Source organism: Chiloscyllium punctatum, chromosome 2, assembly GCF_047496795.1.
Source record: "Chiloscyllium punctatum isolate Juve2018m chromosome 2, sChiPun1.3, whole genome shotgun sequence".
In the NCBI taxonomy this organism is placed as follows: domain Eukaryota; kingdom Metazoa; phylum Chordata; class Chondrichthyes; order Orectolobiformes; family Hemiscylliidae; genus Chiloscyllium; species Chiloscyllium punctatum.
In genome coordinates, this window is record NC_092740.1 from 147,622,333 (window position 1) to 147,647,906 (window position 25,574).

The 25,574-nt window shown below is 44.0% G+C and overlaps 1 protein-coding gene across 2 annotated transcripts in view; it reads right to left on the reverse strand.

The window, feature by feature from the left end:
* Positions 1-25,574, reverse strand: part of LOC140491626 (tudor domain-containing protein 7-like) — a 118,130-nt gene that overhangs the window by 89,825 nt on the left and 2,731 nt on the right. The window contains exons 1-4 of one of the 2 annotated variants that reach the window (XM_072590092.1): positions 20,397-20,414; positions 13,832-14,051; positions 11,073-11,220; positions 4,841-5,057 (exon numbers count right to left, since the gene is read on the reverse strand). In XM_072590092.1, the coding sequence (XP_072446193.1) occupies positions 4,841-5,057; positions 11,073-11,220; positions 13,832-14,044 (578 nt within the window). In that variant the 5' untranslated portion in view covers positions 14,045-14,051; positions 20,397-20,414. Of the gene's footprint in view, positions 1-4,840; positions 5,058-11,072; positions 11,221-13,831; positions 14,052-20,396; positions 20,415-25,574 lie in introns of those variants that run through there. The other variant, XM_072590085.1, reaches the window with a different exon arrangement.

Sequence of the window (25,574 nt, forward strand, 5' to 3'; positions counted from 1 at the left end):
TCCAAATGCCTCTTAAATGTTTGCAATTGTACCAGCCTCCACCACTTCCTCTGGCAGCTCATTCCATACACGTACCACCCTCAGTATGAAAAGGTTGCCCCATAGGTGTCTTTTATATCTTTTCCCTCATCCTAAACCAATGCCGTCTAGTTCTGGACTCCCCGACCCCAGGGAAAAGACTTTGTCTATTTATCCTATCTATGCTCCTCATGATTTTGTAAACCTCTATAAGGTCACCCCTCAGCCTCCAACGCTCCAGGGTCACAGGCATCCAGTCTGAAAAGCAACCCTCCACCACCACCCTCTGTCTTCTACCTTTGAGCCAGTTCCATGTCCAAATGGCTAGTTCTCCCTGTATTCCGTGAGATCTAACATTGCCATCAGTCTCCCATTGGGAACCTTATCGAATGCCTTACTGAAGTTCATTTGGATCACGTCCACCATGCTGCCCTCATCAAGCCTCTTTCTTACTTCAAAAAATTCAATCAACTATGAGAGACATGATTTCCCATGCTCAAAGCCATGTTGACTATCTCTAATCAGTCTTTGCCTTTCCAAATACATGCACACCCTGTCCATCAGGATTCCCTCCAACAACTTGCCCACCACCGAGGTCAGGCTCACCGGTCTATAGTTCCCTGGCTTGTCCTTGCCGCCCTTCTTAAACAGTGGCACGACGTTAGGCAACCTCCACTCTTGCGACACTTCACTTGTGACTATTGATGATACAAATATCTCAGCAAAGGGCCCAGTAATGACTTCCCTCGCTTCCCACAGAGTTCGAGGGTACACCTGATCAGGTCCTGGGGATTTATCCACTTTTATGCATTTCCAAGACATCTAGCACTTCCTCCTCTGTAATATGGGCATTTTTACAAGACGTCACCATCTATTTCCCTACATTCTACATCTTTCATGTTCTTTTCCACAGTAAACGTTGATGCAAAATACTCGTTTAGTATCTCCCTCATCACCTGCGATTCCATACAAAGGCTGCCTTGCTGATCTTTGAGGGTCCCATTCTCTCCCTTGTTACCCTTTTGTCCTTAATGTATTTGTAAAAACCCTTTGGATTCTCCTTAATTCTATCTGCCAAAGCTACCTCTATCCCCTGTTTCCCCTCCTGACTTCCCTTTTAAGTATACCCCTACTGCCTTTACACTCGAAGGATTAATACGATCTACCCTGTCTATATCTGATAGATTCTGGATTAGTGGTGCTGGAAGAGCACAGCGGTTCAGGCAGCATCCAAGTAGCTTCGAAATCGACGTTTCGGGCAAAAGCCCTTCATCAGGAATAAAGGCAGTGAGCCTGAAGTGTGGAGAGATAAGCTAGAGGAGGGTGGGGGTGGGGAGAGAGTAGCATAGAGTACAATGGGTGAGTGGGGGAGGGGATGAAGGTGATAGGTCAAGGAGGACAGGGTGGAGTGGATAGGTGGAAAAGAAGATAGGCAGGTAGGACAAGTCCGGACCAGTCATGGGGACAGTTACTGAGCTGGAAATTTAGAACTAGGGTGAGGTGGGGAAGGGGAAATGAGGAAACTGTTGAAGTCCACATTGATGCCCTGGGGTTGAAGTGTTCCGAGGCGGAAGATGAGGCGTTCTTCCTCCAGGCATCTGGTGGGGAGGGAGCAGCGGTGAAGGAGGCCCAGGACCTCCATGTCCACGGCAGAGTGGGAGGGGGAGTTGAAATGTTGGGCCACGGGGCGGTGTGGTTGATTGGTGCGGGTGTCCTGGAGATGTTCCCTAAAGCGCTCTGCTAGGAGGCGCCCAGTCTCCCCAATGTAGAGGAGAGCGCATCGGGAGCAACGGATACAATAAATTATATTAGTGGATGTGCAAGTAAAGTTTTGATGGATGTGGAAGGCTCCTTTAGGGCCTTGGATAGAGGTGAGGGAGGGGGTGTGAGCGCAGGTTTTACAGTTCCTGCAGTGGCAGGGAAAGGTGCCAGGATTGGAGCGTGAGTTGTTTGGGGGCGTGGACCTGACCAGGTAGTCGCGGAGGGAACGGTCTTTGTGGAAGGCGGAAAGGGGTGGGGAGGGAAATATATCCCTGGTGGTGGGGTCTGTTTGGAGGTGGTGGAAATGTCGGCGGATGATTTGGTTTATGCGAAGGTTGGTAGGGTGGAAGGTGAGCAACAGGGGCGTTCTGTCCTTGTTACGGTTGGAGGGGTGGGGTCTGAGGGCGGAGGTGCGGGATGTAGACGAGATGCGTTGGAGGGCATCTTTAACCACGTGGGAAGGGAAATTGCGGTCTCCAAAGGAGGAGGCCGTCTGGTGTGTTCTGTGGTGGAACTGGTCCTCCTGGGAGCAGATCCGGTGGAGGCAGAGGAATTGGGAATACGGGATGGCATTTTTGCAAGAGGTAGGGTGGGAAGAGGTGTAATCCAGGTAGCTGTGGGAGTCAGTGGGTTTGTAAAAAATGTCAGCGTCAAGTCAGTCGTCATTAATGGAGATGGAGAGGTCCAGGAAGGGGAGCGAGGTGTCAGAGATGGTCCAGGTAAATTTAAGGTTAGGGTGGAATGTGTTGGTGAAGTTGATGAATTGCTCAACCTCCTCGCGGGAGCACGAGGTGGCGCCAATGCAGTCATCAATGTAGCGGAGGAAGAGGTGGGGAGTGGTGCCGGTGTAATTACGGAAGATCAACTGCTCTACGTAGCCAACAAAGAGACAGGCATAGCTGGGGCCCATACGTGTGCCCATGGCTACGCCTTTGGTCTGGAGGAAGTGGGAGGATTCAAAGGAGAAATTGTTAAGGGTGAGGACCAGTTCGGCCAAACGAATGAGAGTGTCAGTGGAAGGGTACTGTTGGGGATGTCTGGAGAGGAAAAAACGGAGGGCTTGGAGGCCCTGGTCATGGCGGATGGAGGTGTAGAGGGATTGGATATCCATGGTGAAGATGAGGCGTTGGGGGCCAGGGAAACGGAAGTCTTGGAGGAGGTGGAGGGCGTGGGTGGTGTCTCGAACGTATGTGGGGAGTTCCTGGACTAGGGGGGGATAGGACAGTGTCGAAGTAGGTAGAGATGAGTTCAGTGGGGCAGGAGCATGCTGAGACAATGGGTCGGCCAGGGTGGTCAGGCTTGTGGATCTTGGGAAGGCGGTAGAACCGGGCAGTGCGGGGTTCCCGGACTATGAGGTTGGAAGCTGTGGGTGGGAGATCTCCTGAGGTGATGAGGTTCTGTATGGTCTGGGAGATGATGGTTTGGTGTTGGGGGGTGTGGTCATGGTCGAGGGGACAGTAGGAAGAGGTGTCCTCGAGTTGACGTTTGGCTTCAGTGGTGTAGAGGCCAGTGCGCCAGACTACCACTGCACCCCCTTTATCCGCTGGCTTGATGGTGAGGTTGGGATTGGAGGGCTGCGCGTTGTGAGGGTGAGAGGTTGGAGTGGGGGAGGGAGGTAGACAGGTTGCGGCGGTTAATGTCCCGGCGGCAGTTGGAAATGAAGAGGTCGAGGGCAGGTAATAGGCTAGCGCAGGGTGTCCAGGTGGATGCAGTGTCTTGGAGGTGGGCGAAGGGGTCCTCGGAAGGTGGGCGGGAGTCCTGATTGTGAACTTAAGCTCGGAGGCGGAGGCGACGGAAGAATTGTTCGACATCACGGCGTGTATTAAATTCATTGATGCGTGGACGGAGGGGGATGAAGGTGAGTCCTTTGCTGAGGACTGATCGTTCGTCCTCGTGAGGGGGAGGTCTGGGGGGGGATGGTGAAAACTCGGCAGGGCTTGGAGCTGGGATCTGGTGTGGGTGTAGAGCTGGGAGTGGGGGCGGAACCTGTAACTGGAGTGGGTGTGATGGTGGGGGGAATGGGGGTGGAGTCATGAGCAGGGGTAGTGTTCCCCTTGGGGTTCTGGGGGGTGGGGATAGTGACAGTGGGGTCTGTGGGCGGCATGTCAGCAGAATGCAGGTGAGTGGCGCTGGTGGAGACGGAAGTGGTGGTGACCACGGCAGTAGGGGTGGCGGAAGTCACTGAGCATGTGGCATCAGCGATGATGTGAAGGGCAGAAGTGATGTCAGGTGTGATGCATGAGGAATTGTGAGGGGTGGAAGTGGTTGTGGGAGTGGCCATGATGGGGGCGGAAGTGACATCATCAATCAGCGTGAGGGTGGCAGCTGCATCAGCCGCATGGCTAATGGTGGAATAGGTTCCAAGGCCAGGGGAATCTTCTGGAATATTTGAGGAGCGCTGGTTATGGAGGTGGGTGGATAAAAGTTTGTTGTACTTACAGTTTTTGATGTTTGAGATGGAATTGAAATACTGTTTGTTGAGAGTATGAATTCTCCTGAGGATGTAGTACAGAGTGGGTCCTTTGCAATTCTGAGAGAGTGTGGCCCTCAGCTGAGGCAGGGCCGACTGGAGAGAGGTTAGGTGCCGGCGCATTGCTGCAACCGTGTTTCCTTCTTTTTCTTAACCAAACTCTCAATGTCCTTAGTCATCCAGCATTCCCACCACCTACCAGTCTTTCCTTTCACCCTAAAGGAACATACTTTCTCTGGACTCTTGTTGTTTCATTTCTGAAGGCTTCCCATTTTCCAGCTGTCCATTTACCTGTGAACATTTGCCCCCAGTCAGCTTTTGAAAATTCTTGCCTAATACCGTCAAAATTAGCTTTCCTCCAATTTAGAACTTCAATTGTTAGATCTGGTCTATCCTTTTCCATCACTATTTTAAAACTAATCAAATTATGGTCTGCAACCTTAGAGGTTAACTGGGCCCTGCTGTTCAAACTTTCACAAGTTACAATCTACCAAGCTAAATAGTTAGCTGTTCAATACAAGACGTTCCCGCTGTTCAATACATGTGATCTTCCCTTTAACTTTTTTAATGAATGATGATATTAAATATTACCTATTGATGGTAACAGGCAGAGGTTTATGAATTGAAGCATCCTTCGGCACACCAGCAATTGGGACATGGATTTTAGAATCTGAAAGCACATCTCTTCCCAAACCAGGTTTTGCTCCTTGCACACTTCCTTTTCCTCTTATAGGCATTGGAGTCCTGCGGCTTCCTTTGCCTGGCTGGTTAGTACACTCCGGTTGCCTTAAAGTTGCTTTAGGTTTGCCTGTAGGAAGGAAGATGACATGTCTGTATTAATGCAAAGACAATAGTTTTTTGCTAAACCATAAGGAGAAATGGTGATCGCCAAAAGATCAATAAAGCAAATTAACAAGCAAATACATTTCAGTGTTTGGTCAGAAGGAGATTACAAACTGCTTGAATGTGATTGACTCAATGTGTTTCCCAATGTAACTAAGGTCACAAAGAAACAGCCAGGTCAAATCCATGAACAGCAACTTTGAAGCAGAAAGCTATTTTTCCCTTGCCTCCCATTATTCCAGAGATAGATTAATATCACGCTGACAATGCATAAAATTTGGCAATCATTTGAGCCAACATTCCCCACAGAATTGTAAGAACAAAGCCAAACACCTGAATATGGTTTGCGAAAGAGGCTTGCAAATCAATACATGAGCACTTCGCAAGTATGGTAACACATTCTAATTTGTCTCTCATTTATTACAAATATTACTCATTTACTCCAGAAAAAGATAAGATCTGTCAAAATGCCTTTTATTTCTTGTATTAGATCTACATTAATTTGAATTTAAATATAAACAGATTATTTTGCCCTGAAGCACCTGCCTACTGCTTTCTGCATCCCCTAACTAAGTCCAGTGTCAGAAGCAGAGATCTGGAGGGTGACTCAAACCACCTAAACATCAGCCAATTACTGATTGCAAACCAGAAACCCAACACAACCCCACTTGGACCCTTATAGGGAAAATCTTCATCTACATTGTATACCATAGTATGAACATTGAGGTGCACTATGCAGGAATTACATCCAGTCATAGGACACAGGGTGGCATGGTGATTCAGTGGTTACCACTGCTGTCTCTCAGCACCAAGGACTCAGGTTCAATTCCATCCTCACAAGACTGTGCAGAAGCCGCCCAATGTCTTTGCAGGTTTTTTTCTTGGTGCTCTGATTTTCGCCCGCAACTATGCGTAGGCTGGGTGGATTAGCCATGGAAACGCAGGGTTACAAGGATAGAGTAGTAGTGGGTGGGTCTAAGTGGGATACTCTTTGGAGGATTGGTGTGAACTTAATGGGCCTGCTTCCACACAGTAGGGATTCTATGATTTATGTTTTAATAATGTTTTAAAGGCAGATTATGGAAGTAACAAAGAATATAAAATGATAAATAAACAGCTCAGTGCCTTAAATTCAATTAGACGTTCACAGATTAACAGTGAGATTTTTACAGGTAAAAGATTTATGAATGGTATTGTTTGACTGCTTGCAATCTTCACCCCCAAGTGTTTGATTAGATTAGATTAGATTCCCTACAGGATGGAAATAGGCCCTTCGGCCCATCAAGTCCACACCGACCCTCCAAAGAGCAACCCACCCAGATCCATTCCCCTATATTTACCCCTAACTAACGCACCTAACACCATGGGCAACTTAGCATGGCCAATCCATCTGACCTGCACATCTTTGGATTGTGGGAGGAAACTGGAGCACCCAGAGGAAACCCATGCAGACATGGGGAGAATGTGCAAACTCCACACAGTCGTCCTAGGTGGGAATCGAACCAGTGTCCCTGGCATTGTGAGACAGCAGTGCTAACCACTGAGCTGCTGTGTTAAAACCCAGTAACAGACAAAAAAACTCTTGCATTTATGTGGTGCTTTTAACATCTTTAGAACAACTCAACGAAGTTACTTTATAACATAGGCAAATACTGGAGCCCATTTATGCACTTTAACAAATGGTTAAAATTTACTCCCATTTATTCTGTTTGAAGAACATGGCCAGGATATTTGAAGAAACTCTCCTGCTACTCTGGATCTTTGCAAATGATTTCTTAGTCCAATTAAATAGATTAAAATATGGGAGTAATCTGCCAGTTTTCCTTGAATATAAATTTCGAGCATACAGGAATCGAAGGACGCAAATATACCAGCACATGAGATGCTTGGCAAAATAATTTGATCTGCCCCTTGTACAGACAAATAAAGCCGATTTTTTCTTTGCACAAACAATTCCCACTGACATTCAAAAGAACACAGCCAAGCTCAGCCTCCTAGTTCCACAGGAAGCAACATCGTGTGCAAGAAATTAACCTGCATACAAACTTGAGCAGCCAAAAACAATTCTGATGCTATCATTTTCATCAGAACTGCAATGGACCTCCAAAGAAATTTATGTCAAAGCTAAAAAGAAGAATAAAATGCTTACTTTTATTCAAATAAAAGCTACTTTCGAAGTGAAGGACTGGGCAAAACATTTTTCAAGCAACTCATTGAATCATGAAAAATCCATGACATTTATTGACCAAATCCCTGAAGCCAAAACGAAGAACTTCAAGATGGTCCCAAAAGAGGATTCCACCAAGAGGATCACTTGGGAAACTAAAAGGGCAAATCAGGGTTGCGGTCAGTCAACTGTGAATTAAAGCCAAGTGCCCAATAGCATGTTCATCTCTCCAACCTATTGGAAATATGGCATCTTACAATACAGGAATACTTTGAATAACCAAATCAAGAAAGGTAGTTTTAAGGATTGCTTGAAATAAGACACCTGACAATAATGTTCACATGCATGCAACAACTGTGAAGGGGGGAAAAAGTAACTTGCGTCTTTCTTACCACCAGATGAAAGAAAGATAGGAAAGTAATTAACTCATTCCATACACTGCAAATTCCAAGATACCTGCATCGCAAACATTAAACGACAGGTGAAGTTTTCCAGAATTGCCTGGCCTTCAAATGTACTTCAAACTAAAAGGGTCCTCATCAGCTTTGAGAGAGCTGTATCATTGGTCAGACCATATCATACATGCAGAACTTGCTTTATATTGTGGCTTATTAAATCTGCATTGCCATCATGACATGTCTTGACAAACCCACACTAAACAGTACGGTGGCTCAGTAGTTGGAACTGCTGCCTCACAGCACCAGGGTCCCATGTTCAATTCAAGCCTCGGGTGACTGTCTGTGTGGAGTTTGCACATTCTCCCATGTCTGAGTGGGTTTCCTCCAGTTTCCTCCCACAGTCCAAAGATGTGCAGGTCAGGTGAATTGGCTATGTTAAATTACCCATAGAGTTAGGTGCATTAGACAGAGGGGGGTGGGTTGCTCATCAGAGGGTTGGTGTGGACTTATTAGGCCGAAGGGCTTGTTTCCACACTGCACGAAATCTAATCTAATCTAAACTTGGGCTATGTGGTGCAACACTGCCTCCCAGGAATAAATATTTATAAACTTGCATTTGTAGACGGTAGGTGATTTGCAAGTAGAAATTACTTTGTTTTGACACAAGTCACTGGATAACGCATCCAAGTAATTCCCCTTCAAAATTTCAGATCTTAATTCAACTGTCAGAATTCTAACCTCTCAATTGAGTGTTTTTATTTATGACTGGAACAATTTTTATGCCCATCTCTAATTATCCTCAAGATGGTGGGGAGTCATTTTCTTGAACCAGTATAGTCCACTTGGTGTACACAATGACGTTAGGGAGGAGTTCCAGGATCTTGACGCAGCAACACTGAAGGAACATTGATCGATTTCCAAGTCAGAATGGCTCGAGTGGAACATTTAAGTGATAATATTCCAACATAGCTGCTGCCTTCCAGATGGAAGTAGTCATGAGTTTGGGGGGCGCTGTCTTGGGGAACTTCTGCAGTGCATCATGTTGATGGTACACACAGTTGCGACTGTCTGAAGGGGAAGGGAATGAACATTTCTGCATGCGGTGCCAATCAAATGAGCTGCTTTGCCTTAGATAGTGTTAAGTTTCTTCAATAATACTGGAGCTGTATTCATCCAGGCAACGAGGGAGCAATCCATCACCTGAATTGTGCCTTGAAGACGGGACAGCCTTTGGTGAGTTAGCAGGTTAGTTACACACTACAGTCCAACACCGGCATCTCCAAATCATGACTACAGGTGAGTTACACTCTGCACGATTCTTAGCTTCTGACCTGAGCTTGCAGTCACAGTATTAATATGGCTAGTCCAGTTCAGCTCCTGGCCCATTGTAATCTTCTGGATGTTGATACTGGAGTATTCAGTTATCAAAATGCCACTGATTGCAATGGGGCAAAGGTTATATTTTCCCACAGTACTTGTATAGAGCAAATGGTTACAAGGCAAGCACCTATTACATTGAGTTCCATCGAGTACTGTTAAGATCCCAAAAGTGAAGGAGCTAGGTTGCAACATACTGCTCACAAAGAAGAAACTGTGCACAATTTTGATGATGATTTAGGCTCATCACTTGTCCCCTGGACTTCCAACTGTTGTGGTGATGCATGCTGCATCTCAAGTTGCTGCACTTCATCAGAAATGCATTATGATTTGATTTACAAAATTCTACAGTATAAATCTTCTTACAACTTTTTTATTCATTTGTGGGATGTGGGCATCACTGGCTCACGCATATTTGTTGCTAATCTCCAGTTGCCTTTGAGAACATCGTAGTCAGCTGCCTTCTTGAACCATTTCTGATTCTAAGGTGCGATTCTGAGAGCATGACTATGTCAGGTAGTTGTTTGACCAGTGCACGAGACAGCTCTCCCAATTTTGGCACTAGTCCCCAGATGTTAATAAGGATGACATTGCCGGGTCGACAGGGCTGTTTCTGCAGTTGTTCTTTCTGCTGCCAGGTGATCCATCAGTTTCATTTCTTTGAGACTTTGTAGCGATTGATCCAACTGAATGGCTTGCTCAGAGTCAACCACATTGCTGTGGATTTGGAGACACATACAGGCCAGACTCTCTAAGGGTGACAGATGTCCTTCTCTGAAGGGCATCAGTGAACCAGATGGGTTTTTCCAACAACCGATGATGATTTCATGGTCATCAGTAGGTTATTAATTCCAGCTTTTTTTTAAAATTGATTTCAAATTCCATCATCGGCCATGGCAGGATTCAAACCCCATTCTCCAGAACATTAGCTGAGTTTCTAGATTAATTGTCTCTCAATAATACCACAAGGCCAATGCCTTCCCATACCTATGCTTCCATACACCATGAAATGCCTTTCAACACAAAAATGAAATAGCTTTGCAAATATAGAACACTTTGGAAGGAGACCAGAATTGCATGCAATATTCCAACAGTGGCCTAACCAATGTCCTGTACAGCCAAAACATGACCTCCCAACTCCTGTACTCAACACTCCGACCAATAAAGGAAAGCATACCAAATGCCTTCTTCATTATCCTATCTACCTCCGACTCCACTTTCAAGGAGCTGTGAACCTGCACTCCAAGGTCTCTTTGTTCAGCAACATTCCCCAGGACCTTACTATTAAGTGTATAAGTCCTGCTAAGATTTGCTTTCCCAAAATGCAGCACCTCGTATTTATCTGAATTAAACTCCATCTGCCACTCCTCAGCCCATTGGCTCATCTGATCAAGATCCTGTTGTAATCTGAAGTAACCTTCTTCACTGTCCACTACACCTTCAATTTTGGTGTCATCTGCAAACTTACTAACTGTACCTCTTATGCTCACATCCAAATCATTTATGTACATGACAAAAAGTAGAGGACCCAGCAATGATCCTTGTGGCACTCCACTGGTCATAGGCCTCCAGTCTGAAAAACAACCCTCCACCACTACCCTCTGTCTTCTACCTCTGAGCCAGTTCTGTATCCAAATGGCTAGTTCTCCCTGTATTCTATGGGATCTAACCTTGCTACCACAGGGAACCTTGTTCAGATAACCAAAGTTCAGAACAAAAGCAATCACACAACACTGGATAAGTGTTAAATTTTGGTCTTGACACAAATTCCCAAATGCAACTTATGAATGTAAAGTACCGTGTGAATGACCAACAGCACACAATGGATTGTCTGCCTCAAATCAGTTTCCAGGTGTTTATAGCCACAATCGCAACCCCAGATTGCAGGCATTAACCTCTAACCTGCTGGAAAGGAGCATCAGGTGAACTTAGCATTTTGAAACTGTTCAAAATTCAGCTTCAGCAAAGTTTACACATCATTTTTTCCCCAGAAGGGATTCACTTTCCAAACAGCTGATAAAGGTTGAGAGTGACTTACCAACTTGGGTGGCTGGCAAAACACGCTTTAATCGCACTTGGGAGTTTACCAATGTTTGGCCACCATGCCTTTTCTTGGGACTTCGTTGACGGGCCACCAGTTTAGCGATGTGTGCAATCTCACTGTTTACAGCAGCAAAACAAACGGTCTATGGATTAAACGAGAAAAAAATAAGCAAATTTCTGGAATAAAATGACATTCTTATACAAATTATATTGATGATTTCAAAAGCAACATCTAAAGTTTATATGAGCTTTCTGGAACTAAAAGAAAAGCCTTTTTTATCGTTTAGCATCAGAATGTGCATTTATGTCAGCTCCCTACATCATTATATTAAAAAACCCTAACATGAGAAACTGGCACTGGATAGGCCAGTTGAACCTGCTTTACCATTCAAGAATTATCTTTGATCTTGATTTCAATTCCACCTTCTCAAAATCTTTCCATGCCTGTTTGTACCCAAAATGTAATCAACTTTGCCTCAAAAATACTGCTTGACAGGCGAATCACACCATACAAAGTTCATCAGGTAGCAGAATAAAATGCATAACAGTGTTACATCCACAGATAAGGTGAGGAAGTGGGGGGGGGGGGGGGGGTGGTGTGTAGTCAAGAGGGTGGTGCTGAATCCCAACCCCCAACCTCATTCCCAACCCCCTCTTGACCTGCAACCTTCTTCTCGATCTCTCCACCCCCACTCCGGGCCATCACCCTCACCTCCTTCCACCTGTCGTATTCCCAACACCCCTGCCCCCTACCTTTTATCTCAGCCCGCTTGGCACACCAGCCTCATTCCTGAAGCACTTATGCCTGAAACGTCGATTCTCCTGCTCCTCGGATGCTGCCTGGCCTGCTGTGTTTTTCCAGCACCACACTTTTCATGCCCATTTATTTCCAAAGAACAAAGAACAATATCACACAGGAATAGGTCCTTCGGTTCTCTGAGCCTGTGCCAACACATTTTGCCCTTCCACACTAAAACTATCTTCATTTACAGGATCCTTATCCGTCTCTTTCCTTTATATTCAGATATTTGTCCAGGTGTTTCTTGAATGTTGCTCATGTCTGCTTCCACGACCTCCTCTGGCAGCACGTTCCTGGAACTCTCCACTCTGTGTGAGAAAAACTTGCCTCAAAGATCCCTTTTGAAAGTCCACCCCCATGCGCTCTCATACTTTGGACCTGTGTCCCCCCCCCTAGTTATTGACTCCTCTACCCTGAGAAAAAGCCTCATACTTCACACTGTATCCATGCCATTCACAATCTTATAAACTTGTATCAGATCACCCTTCAACCTCCTGCATTCCAGTGAAAACAAACCCATTCGATCCATCTTTTCTTCACAGCTAAAATCCCCCATACTAGCCAAGATCCTGGTAAACCTTTGCTGTACCCTCTCCAAAGCATCTACATCCTTCTAGTAGTGTGGTGGCCACAACTGTATGCAAATATTCCAAGCTTGGCAAAACTGAAGTTCTATAAAAGCTACAACATAACTTGCCTATCCTTTTCCTCATTGCCCCTTCCAATGAAGGCAAGCATGGTATAGGCCTTTTTTACTACCTTATCTACCTGTGCTGTCACCTTCAATGATCTGTGGACCACACACCCAGATCCCTCTCCATATCACTATTCCCAGGGTTCTGGCATTCACTATATAATTTCCACCTGTACTTGACCCTCCAAAATGCATCAACTCACACTTGTCTGGATTAACCACCATCTGCCGTTTTCCTGCCCATGCTTCCAACTGATCTGTATCCTGCTCTATCTTCTGACAATCCTCATTATCCGCAATTCCACCATTCTTTGTATTGTATGCAACTTACTCATTAGACCAGCTACGCTTTCCTCCACAGCATCTACGTAGATCATGAACAGCAGAGGTCCTAGCACTGATTCCAATGGAACCCCCTTAGTCACAACCCTCCCATTCCGAAAAACATCCTTCCATTGCTACCCTCTGTCTCCTATGACTATGCCAGATCTGTCTTCATCTTGCCAGCTCACCCGAATACGATGTGACCTCACCTCTTGTACCAGTCTGCCAGGAGGGACCTTGTCAAGGGTTTGACTGACATCCATGTAGATAATATCAACAACTTTTCCCCACAATCATCTTTGTCACCTCAAAAAACCAGATGAAGTTAGTGAGGCATGACCTCCCATTCACAAAACCATGCTGTCTATTGCTAATAGCTTCATTTGCTTCCAATTGAGTACAGATCTTGTCCCTGAGAATCTTTTCCAATAATTTCCCTACCACCAATGTGAGGGTCATAGGTTTATAATTTCCTGAATTATCCCTACTACCCTTAAACAATGGAATAACATTGGCTATTCTTCACTCCTCTGGGACCTCACCTGTGGCCAAAGGGGACACACAGGTATCTGTCAATGCTTGCCTCCCTCAATATTCTGGGATAGATCCCATCAGGGCTCAGGAAGTTTTCTACCTTAATACTTTATCAGGCACACCAAGTTTTCTTCCTTTTTAAGAGCAACTTTGCTTAGAAATTCGACAATCCCTTCCCTGAGATCATCCTCTACCAATTCCTTCTCTTCAGTGAATACTGACATGAAGTATCCATTTAGGACCTCACCTACCTCTTCTGGCTCCACACACAGATTCCCTCCTTTGTCCTTGAGTGGGCCAACCAAATACTACATTGCAATTATCAGCACAGGTTCAATCACTGAACTGAGTGGCTGGAGAATAAGGAGTTGCACACAACAAAAAAAAACTATAAATGTCTTACCTCTCCATTTTTATTAATTCCAAACGTGACAACTGAAGGAATGCTTTTCAAGTAGTTCTCAAGAGTTGGAAATCCAAGCTGCTTATGAGGGATCACTTCACCTGTCAGTTGCTTATACTCTCCCTGTAGCCTTGTGAAAAGCACACCATCTTTGCTCGACTGCAGGACTGCTCGCAGCATCTTAGCCACCAGGTCCTTCTCTGCTTCTGTCATTTTTGACCTTTTAAGCCATAAATATTACACTTGTAAAGATCAGCATACAAATTAAATACTTTAGAAGATAAAAGATAGAACAAAAATTTTATAACATACTTTAGTTTATAAAGATCCTTTGCCAACTGATAAATTTAAATGTCTCAATATACAAATCCATCTCCAATATCTTTTGAAAATGATGGGAACATTTAATGCAAATTATCGGAAGTCACCACACATTTCCTTTTTTTTAAACAAAGCTGACCATCATTTCTAAACAGCTATGCTTCTCTCCTGTACTAACACTGGCAACAAGGATCTCAATACACAGCGGCCATAGAAAAGGAGAAGGTAACCTGCTCTTTGATTTAATTAGATTTTTACCGATGCACATCTAAAATCCATTTACCTGTATCTAATTCATATTTAGGATAAACTGATGAAACAACAATCTACCAGTTTTAAATATTTACCTTGATCCAGCAGACACACTCATTTCAAATAGTTACATTTTCATGTTATAAAAAAATGCTTCTTAATTCTACTCCTAAGTAACAATTGTATCCCATTTTTCACGATTGTCTCCAGCAGAAAGGGAGCTTTGTACCTTTACCCTTTTGAATTCCTTTACTATTACTAGAATCTCAATTAAATCACCTCTCAAATCTTCTAAACTCAAATGAACACTGATTTATGCAATATCATCTTATGATAACCTTTAAAGGTCTAGTTTAATTATACTGAAACTGTGCTGCATCCTTGCAATGCCAATGATACTTTTGTTAATGATACGGCCCAGACTGAATGTAGTGCTCTGAATGGACAATTATGGCTGTGTGAAAGTGAGTACTGCAGATGCTGGAGATCAGAGCTGAAAAATGTGTTGCGAGAAAAGCACAGCAGGTCAGGCAGCATCCAAGGAGGAGAATTGACGTTTCAGGCATAAGCCCTTCTTTCTGAAGAAGGGCTTATGCCCGAAACATCAATTCTCCTGCTCAATTATGGCTGTGTGTCTGAAACATAATTACTCTGTCCTATTATTCCTCTTGAAATACGAAAAACATTATTTGGATTTTTTTTTGTTTTGGCTAGGCACTCTCTCTTGCTAACTTCTACCTTGCTCTTCTGCAGTTCCATTTTGTTGATGGAAAATACTCTGTTTAGTCACGCTGCCATTCAAATTCAATGACCTCACACTTCCCCCACATTGTCAGTTTATATCCATTTGCAAAGTCCTGCTTCCTTAGAACATAGAACAGTACAGCACAGAACAGGCCCCTTGGCCCACCATGTTGTGCCGAGGTTTAATCCTCATGTAAAATATAATAACATAACCTGCACCCCCCTCAACTCACCGCTATCCATGTGCATGTCCAGCAGTCACTTAAACGTCCCTAATGACTCTGCTTCCACCACCACCACCGCTGGCAATGCATTCCATGTATTCACAACTCTCTGCATAAAGAACCTCCCTCTGATGTCTCCTCTATACCTTTCCCCTCATATCTTAAAACTATGACCCAGTGTACCCATCAATCCTGCCCTGGGGAAGTGCGTCTGGCTATTGACTCTATCTATTCCTCTCATTATCTTGTGTACCTCGATCCGGTCTCCTCTCTTCCTCCTCCTCCTCCTCTCCAGAGAGAAAACTCTGAGCTTATTCAACCTTTTTTCATAAGGCAAGCTCTCCAGTCCAGACAGCATCCTGGTAAACCTTCTTTGCACCCTCTCCAAAGCCTCTGTATCTTTCCTTTAGTAAGAAAACCAGAACTGGACACAATATTCCAAGTGTGGTCTCACCAGGGACTTGTCGAGCTTTAGCAAAACCTCGCGGCTCTTAAACTTGATCCCCTATTAATGAAAGCCAAAACACCATATGCTTTCTTAACAACCCTAACCACTTGGGTGGCAACTTTGAGGGATCTATGTACTTGCAGACCCAGATCCCTCTGTTCCTCCACACTGCCAAGAATCCTGTCTTTAATCCTATATTCAGCATTCAAGTTCGACCTTCCAAAATGTATCACTTTGCATTTATCCTGGTTGAACTCCATCTGCCATTTCGTAGCCCAGCTCTGCATCCTGTCTATGTCACACTGCAGCCTGCAATAGCCCTCGATACTATCAACGACACCTCCAACCTTTGTGTCATCTGCAAATTTACTAACCCACCCCTCAACCTCCTCGCCCAAGTCATTTATAAAAACGACAAAGAGCAGAAGCCCAAGAACAGAGCCCTGCGGGACCCCACTCAACACTGACCTCCAGGCAGAATACATTCCACCTACAACCACTCTCTGCCTTCTGTCAGCCAACCAATTCTGAATCTAGATAGTCAAATCTCTCTGTATCCCATACTTCTTGATTTTATCAATGAGCCTACCATGAGGAACCTTATCAAATGCCTTGCTCAAGTACACATACACCACATTCACTGCTCGATCTTCGTCAACCTGTCTTGTTACCTACTCCAAGAACTCAATAAGATTAAAAAGACATGGCCTGCCCCTCACAAAGCCATGCTGACTGCCTTGAATCATTGTACGCTTTGCCAAATAGTCATAGATCCTAGCCCTCAGAATTCTTTCCAAAACCTTGCTGACCACAGAGGCAAGATGGATTGATTCCATTTGCATACTTAGATAAATTGTCTGTATTTTGATCCAACTCATTGATATGCATGTTTAAAAGCTAAGGCCCCATACAGAACCACGTGTTTCTCCATTTTACATGTTGCTTGTTGCTGGTCAGTTTGAACATACTTCCCGAGAAGGTATTACAAAGGTACATTTAAAAGGTTGTTTTGAAGCAAAACATATTCACACTTTTGAGCCATGAAAGCTGATTAAAATACTATCAAATTAAATTTAGACACTGCTCCAATGTTTTAAGTAATTGTTTAATCAATCTTTATATTCATAAACACTCCTAAACCATTATTTGCAAAGGTTACATTTCCTCAGAATTCGGCATATGTATTTCGTATTGGCTTCGTTGCTTTTAAAATTTATTCTTGGAAAGTCAGTGTCACTAATAAGGCCAGTGTTTATGGCCATCATTATTTTCCCTCAATGTATTTGTTAAATTGTTCCCAGCATCTAGGTTTTGCTGGCAAAGTCAGCATTTATTGCCCATCCCCAACTGCCCGCGAGAAGATAGTGGTGCGCCACGCTCTTGAACCACTGTTGTCCACTTGGAGCAGATATACTCACAGCACGGTTAGGAAGGGAGCTCTGGAATTATGATTCAGAAACAGCAAAGCTGTAGTCATTTAGTTCCAAATCAGGCTGATGTATTTGGCTTGGTCTGAAACTTACAGGTGGTGACTAAACTAGGTCAGTTCGTGCGGTGAAGGTTCTTCCTTACCTATGGCTAGGGAGCGAATTGCCGAATTTTAGAAGACTGCTTTATCCCAAATACTTGTGCACACTGGGGTAGTAACACATACAAATATGAAGACATGTTTCACGAGAGAAAGGAGCAAGAGCAAGCTTTTGCCAGACTTGATGCAGAGGAGTAACTGCAAGTTATTTTTAAAATCATCTCACATAGATTTGGGGCAGTGCAAAATGTTCATAATATTATACAATAAATAAGGGGTATTGAATTAACCATGTCCGATCATAGCTGCTGCTACTTGTATCTTCTGTGAAATAGCAAAAGAATGCCAACTGACATCACTTCCACTCTATAAAATGGAGATGAAGCAAAATTTATGGCAAGATTTGCAACAAACAACTATAGAAGTGTTTGAAAACTGCAGCAGGTCTCATGAAATGCACAAAGTTAGGGGAAATTGAACATACAAATGATCTGTATGAAATCAACTGCAGACACCTACAGCAGCGTGGATTACCTAAAAGTCTCTGTTCAAACCAGGAATAACAAGGTCACAACATGCAGGCAATGATTTACATCTGGCTTCATTTGACATGAATATTTGGCCCCTACCATGAATATTAAAGGTGCAACTCAATATTAAAGCTTCAATTCAGGAGGTCACTTGGTCCACTTTACAGATCCAGTTTTCTCAGAAGTCACTGTTAGCCCCACTCCTCTGCCTTAATCCCGTTGCACTGCAAATATTCTCTTGAGATAATTATCCAGATTTGTTTTGAAAGCCATGATGGAATCTACCTCTATGATCTCAGACAGTGTATCCCCTCATCCCATTGCTGGTTGTTTCAGTACTCATTCTGTTCTGGGGGAAAATTCAAAAATTATGTAATTTCTATACTTACTTGCCTCAGTATTTTCATCATTTGATCTGATCCTGGTGACTTATCGACTTGAAGTACAGCCTGTCTTTCTAATGACTGCTGTTAATCTATTTTTCGTCCTCCTCCTCAACTACCTCCTCTTTTATATAATTTTGGCAGCACCTTCTTTCTGATGAAGACATGTGCATACTATTCATTTAACATTTCAGCCATACATTGTATCTCCAGGCTTAAGCCCCTTTCTAGTCTCAAATTAGCTTTATTTCTCCTTTAATCACCCTTAACTTTTTAATACTCCAAAAATACTTCTTAATTTAATTCTTTGTTGGCTGCCAGTATTACTTGTTGGCCACTTGATTATTTTCCTCACTGTCTTTCTGAACCCAGTTCTCACTTGCATTTAGCAAACAGAAATCATTACATGCATTCGTCTTGTGGTTCATCTTACCCTCCTCCCTTAGACAGGGAGCTCTGACTTGGTTTGTCCTTCATCTTTCCCCCACTTAGTATTGTGTTTTGACTGTACCCAAATTATTCTCTTGAAAGGAAACCCATTGCTCAATTAGTTTGCTTGTCAAACTTACTTTCCAATTTATGGGAGCCAGATCTATTCTCACCCCAATGAAATTAGCACTCATCCAACTATTTATTTTTACTCCAAACTGCTGGGCAATAAAGACACCATTATACTAAACTTAGATTACATATTGAAGCTACTATTGGTATTGTATTGTACAAATATCCACCCGCTTAACTGTTCAATTGCTGACTTCTGAACAGGTTTCTAAATAAAAAAAGATCAGCTGATCAGGACCATGTTATCCATCATGCAACTAACGAGTTTAAGTGACCTCCTTCTCAGGCTTGAAAATTATCAGCACTCAGTGATGAAGGGCTTTTGCCCGAAACGTTGATTTCGAAGCTCCTTGGATGCTGCCTGAACTGCTGCGCTCTTCCAGCACCACTAATCCAGAATCTGGTTTCCAGCATCTGCAGTCATTGTTTTTACCTCTTAAAGCTCACAAAAGCTGAGTTCAATACAAGCCAAGAGATTGACATTTTGACCTTTATCTGGCCAATATTATGGAAATTTTGTTCCTTCATTCACATAGTGGCTACAAATATAAATAGGGTAACTTAGGTTAAAACTATTGGCTGAGCTGAATTGATCAGGGAGTTGCCCTTGCAACCTTGAACACTGTTTACAGATTCTGAACTATCATGACATCTTCAGTTTATGCAGCGATACTCCCCCATTCTGAATAGCCTCCTCATTCCTGCTTTTCTCCAACCATCCTTCTTGCTCGTTCCCCCTTGCACATCCACCCATCCATGCTCATCTCTATTCTCACAGTTTCAACACACCCTGCCCCTTGCCTTTGCCCTCCCTCTACCTCCATTCCCTCCTTCTCAGTCCGTTTCCATCTAGTATGTTTCTCCCTCTATCACTTTTCTCCAATTTGGCCCTCCCTGCTCCCTCCTCCTTTCCAACTCCTCCATCTATCCTTCTCCATCCCTACTCACCATCCATTTTGCATCTTTCCTCTCTTCCACCCCTCACTCCCTTTCCCTTCCATCTACCTTTCTCGCTCCTTTTATCGTCTTTCTTCCTACCCTCTCACTTCCTGTCGTCTCGTTCTTACCACTTCCTTCATCATCCCTCCTTTTTTCTTCCATACCTCATCTCCCCCCCCCCCCCCCCGCCACCACCAACTACACTTCACTCTTCTGTTCCAGTTAATATTGCTAACTTCTTAATATCATCAGGAAAAGCCAAATATGAATATGTAAAATAAAATCTGCAATTAGATGCACATATCTCATTCCATCATGTCAGCTATTATAGGACTATACAATCTCCGACACAACCTAAGTTAATTCTATTGAGTCAATGATCTGGAAGCTCAGATAAATTTGTTTAACATTTTTTCACCACAAATGGGGTAATTATCTCAAACCATTAATCAATTCAATTGAATAGCCAGACAAACCGAAAATACGGATTTGATAGATAATAGATTGAAAAAACTAATTCAAATTCCGTCCGCATATCCTATGAATACAAATATAAGGTGCATTTAGGTCAACTTTATACTTAAAACTATGGCATTGATTTAAAGAGTTTTCATCAATGTAATTAAAAGTGCTACCTTTATTTGATGTTAGAAAATGATCCGAGCATTACAGAATCAGATGCCGTGGGTGGAACTAACTGAATTCCTCTCAGTGATAACACCAAACTTCAAATGTGGTGCAGCTACCTTCTCCCCAGTGTCACACCCTCCATTTATCTCTCCACCCCCAAAGCTCCCAGCCTCATTCCTGATAAAGGGCTCCTGCCCAAAATGTCGATTCTCCTGCTCCTCTGATGCTGCATGACCTGCTGTGCTTTTCCAACACCACACGTTCTGAACTGCGTGGTAATAACCCTACTTTTGAGCCAGGAGGCCTGGGGTCAAGTCTCACTTGTTCCAGAGATGTGTAGTAATATCTCTGAACAGGTTGTTTAGGAAATAGTTTTCTTTTCAAATGCGAGATATACTCAGCACCTTTTGCAGCAGTTCAAAATGAAATAATTTCATCCTGGAAGTTTGGTGACAGGTTGAAAAATGAAAGCAAAAGTCAAACTAACCTAATGAGCATTCCAGGTTTATTTTTAAGCTACGTTCTGAGTAATGTATAAAAAGAAACACAGTTTGAGCATAAACAAAGAACTCACCCATCATGTTCATGTTTGAATTATACATATTGCCTTTTAAATATCTGTATGCAAAATGCAAAAGTATATTACATTTGTCACTTAAGTGGTTAAACTACTTGATCTAACTATAAATAAATTGTTAAGTGAAAGCTTTAAATTTTAAAAAGCTGGTCTAATATATGGAATTGTGTTGCACATCTACATGAGGAAGTGGGGAATAAAAAGTTGAAAAGGTAGCCCCAGACCATCTGGTCCTGTCCAAAAGCAACATGCTTGCTATTTGTAAAAGAAGAAAAGTAAAGGTGGCAAGGAGGACATCGGTGTAAGAGTGGGGTAGAAAAGCAAAACACAAGTAACAAACAGCATTGTCCTGCAGCTGAGAGCAACAATCCTGAAGGAGAAGTTGCATACTCCGTACCAGACTAAGGCATATCTCTCAGCAGCTACAAAGGAACTTACAAAGGGAAGGGCAGAGACCATGCACCGATTTAAAACTGAGATATTTAGATTCTTAAGCAATTGGAGAATCAAGTGTTAGAGGAAAAGGGCAAGAACATGGTTGCGAGAATGTCATGAGCCATGATCCTTGATCCTATTCAATGGCACAGCAGACTTGAGGGGCCAAGTGGCCACCGATTTTCACTTCTTATGGTCTTATAGGGAATTCAAGTTGCAGTAGCTCATGTTGCAGCAAACAATGAAATTTGGATCAGAAAGGAGATGATACAGAAAGCCTGTTGTGGTTCTGTTCGCCGAGCTGGGAATTTGTCTTGCAAACGTTTTGTCCCCTGTCTAGGGGACATCCTCAGTGCTTGGGAGCCTCCTGTGAAGCGCTTCTGTGCTGTTTTCTCCAGTGGCCTGTTTATAGTGGCCTGTCTCTGCCGCTTCCGGTTGTCAGTTCGAGCTGTCCGCTGTAGTGGCCGGTATATTGGATCCAGGTCGATGTGTTTGTTGATAGAGTCTGTGGATGAGTGCCATGCCTCTAGGAATTCCCTGGCTGTTCTCTGTTTGGCTTGCCCTATAATGGTAGTGTTGTCCCAGTCGAATTCATGTTGCTTGTCGTCTGTGTGTGTGGCTACTAAGGATAGCTGGTCATGTCGTTGCGTGGCTAGTTGGTGTTCGTGTATACGGTACAAACCAACAGCCACGCTCAGACAACAACTCACCAGGACAAAGGACCCGATACCCAACATGAGCAAAACTAATGTAGTGTACAAAATCCCATGCAAGGACTGCACAAAACACTACATAGGACAAACAGGAAGACAGTTAATGATCCGTATACATGAACACCAACTAGCCATGAAACGACACGACCAGCTATCCTTAGTAGCCACGCATACAGATGACAAGCAACATGAATTTGACTGGGACAACGCTACCATTATAGGGCAAGCCAAACAGAGAACAGCCAGGGAATTCCTAGAGGCATGGCACTCATCCACAGACTCTATCAACAAACACATCGACCTGGATCCAATATACCAGCCACTACAGTGGACAGCTCGAACTGACAACCGGAAGCGGCAGAGACAGGCCACTATAAATACCGGAGAAAACAGCACAGAAGCGCTTCACAGGAGGCTCCCAAGCACTGAGGATGTCACCTAGACAGGGGACGAAACGTTTGCAAGACAAATTCCCAGCTCGGCGAACAGAACCACAACAATGAGCACCCGAGCTACAAATCTTCTCCCAAACTTGGAACAGAAAGCCTATCGGGAGTACAGCTTTAAGTTAACATACAGGAGAAAGCGATGACTGCAGGTGCTGAAGAAGTCAGAGCTGAAAAGGGTGGTGCTGGAAAAGCAAGGCAGGTCAAGCAGAACTGTGGGGTGGGGGCAGTGGATTAGAGATAAATAGGAGTGGTGTTGGAAGATGGTAGGTGGAAAGCTGATAGGTGGATGCAGGTGGGGGTGATTGTGATATGTCAGCAGGGAGGGCGGAGGGATAGGTGGGAAGGAAGGTGGAAAGGTAAGACAGCGCCAAGTTGGAGGGTCAGATCGGAGATGAGGTTGGGGGAGGGGTAGATTTTGAAATTAGTGAAGTCGATGTGGACGTCGTGTGGTTGAAGGGTCCCAAAGCACAAGATGAGGAATTCTTCCTCCAGTTGATGGGTGGCTTTGATTTGGCAGTGGAGGCGGACCAGGACTTGCATGCCCCGGGGGGAGTTGAAGGGAGAGTTGACGTGGTCGGCCGCAGGACGGAGGGGTTGTTTGGTACGCGCGTCCGAGATTTTCCATGAACTGCTCCACAAGTTGGTGACCTGTCTCCCCGATGTAAAGGAAACCACATTGAGAGCAACTGACGTTTGGTGGCAAGAGAAGGTGCTGTGTGTGGAGGGTGGGTTGGTGGTGTGCGTGCCGGGGGGGGCGCATGTAGGCCTAACAAGGGAGGGAATGGGCTCTGCTGAGTGCATTAGGGTGAGGAAAATAGAACTTTGGCGCTGGGTCCTATTTCAGGGACCGCAATTTCCCCCTCCCACATGATCAACAATGCCCTTCAACACATTATCTCCACTTCCTGTTCCTCCACCCTCAAACCCCACCACTCCAACCGCAACAAGCATAGAACCTCACTAATCTCCAAATGCAGTGCAATACCGTCTGCCACTTGCACCACCTTCAGTCAGACCCCACCAAAGACATATTCTCCTCCGCAGCCCAATCTGTATTCTGCAGATACCATTCCCGCCGTGACTTCTTTGTCAGCTGTATGCCTCCCTTCAATCCACCCTCCATTCCCAGCACGTTCCCTTGCCACTGCACATGAAACCTGCGCCCACACCTCTGCTCAATGCCCTCAAGAATCTTTTCACATCCTGCAGAGATTCCTGGTCCGCCTCATGTATTGCATCAGTTGCTCTCAATGTGGTCTCTTCCATCACAGGGAGCGAGGAGGCCAACAATGCAGAGCGTTGGGATGCAAGCACCGACCCAACAGCCCTGTGGCTAATCACTTCAACTTCCACTCCCACTCCATGCAAGGATATTACCAGTGTCACCCTTTTCAACTGTAAGTTAATATATAGCTAAAAAAACTAACATTGGAAATAAGACATTGGCTTTCGTGAGACACTAGGAGACAGTGAGGTCTGCAGACGCTAAAGATCAGAGTTGAGTGTGTTGCTGGAAAAGCATAGCAGGTCAGACAGCATCTGAGGAGCAGGAAAATCGATGTTTCAGGCCGGAGCCCTTCATCAGGAATGACTTTGTGAGACAGTAACAATTCTGGGACAAAAAGCAGTTGTACCAATGGGATGTGTTCTGCCTGAATTGAAGTCCTCCTGGAAAGGATAAAAAGGCAAATGGTAAATGTTATAAAATTACCCAGAGGGAGGAGGGATCTACAGAAACATCAGTTTCATGTAATAAAATAGGTCAAGAGAACATAGAAAAAAAAAGGAGAGCATTAATGGCTTAGAGAAACAGTGATAAGACTGCAGTCTTAAAAAAAATTAAAGAAAATGCGAAGACATGACAGACAGATAAATTTGAAATGATAGTTGTGGAAAGGAAGAATAAAGAGGTCACTTGGGATAAAAGTATTTCACACAATTATTTGGGAATTTGGATTTTTAAATTAGAGGCAGATGGAGTTTGATTTAATTAAGAGTCATAAATGCCTACAGTACAGAAAAATGTCCTTTGCCCCAATAAGTGTACCAGTCAAAAACAAATACCTAACTATTTTAATCCCATTTTCTTGCTCTTAGTTCATAGCCCTGTACAACCTGGTGTCACAAGTACACATCTACACAATTCTTAAATGTTACAGGGTTTGCTATCCTTCACAGGCAGTGTTCCAGATTACCACCACACTGGGTTTTTCCTTGCATCTTCTCGAAACCTTTTGCCCTTATCTTAAATATACATACCCCTGGTTATTAATCCCAACACCAAGGGAGAATGTTTCACTCTGTCTACTCAATCGATACCCCTCATAATTTTATACATGAGCTGAAAAATGTGTTGCTGGAAAAGCACAGCAGGTCAGGCAGCATCCAAGGAGCAGGAGATTCGACGTTTCGGGCATAGCCCCTTCTTCAGGAAGAAGGGCTTATGCCCGAAACGTCTATTCTCCTGCTCCTTGGATGCTGCCTGACCTGCTGCGCTTTTCCAGCAATACATTTTTCAGCTCTGATCTCCAGCATCTGCAGTCCTCACTTTCTCATAATTTTATACATCTCAATCATGTCTTCTTTCTGTCTTCTCTGTTCCAAGAAAAACAACCCCAGTTTATGCAATCTCTCTTCATAATGAAAACTCTTCAGCCCAAGCAACATCCTGGTCTGGTAAATATCCTCCAGTGCATTGTGGATTCCTCATCTGCATACAAAACTCTAGCTGTGGCCTAACCAATGTTTCATATGGTTCCCACAACTTCCCTGCTCCTAAACCCAACGCTTGGCTATTAAAAGGAAGAATCCCTTATGCCTCCTTAACCACTTTATCTACTTTCGCATGACATGAGGGGACTATGGTCATGCACATCAAGACTCTTGGTGTTCCCAGGATCTGACTATTCATCATGTCTTGTCTTGTTTGTCCTGTCCAACTGTATCGCTTCAAACTCATACAGATTAAAATCCATCAGCCTTTCCAGCTCGCCGATCTACATCCTTCTG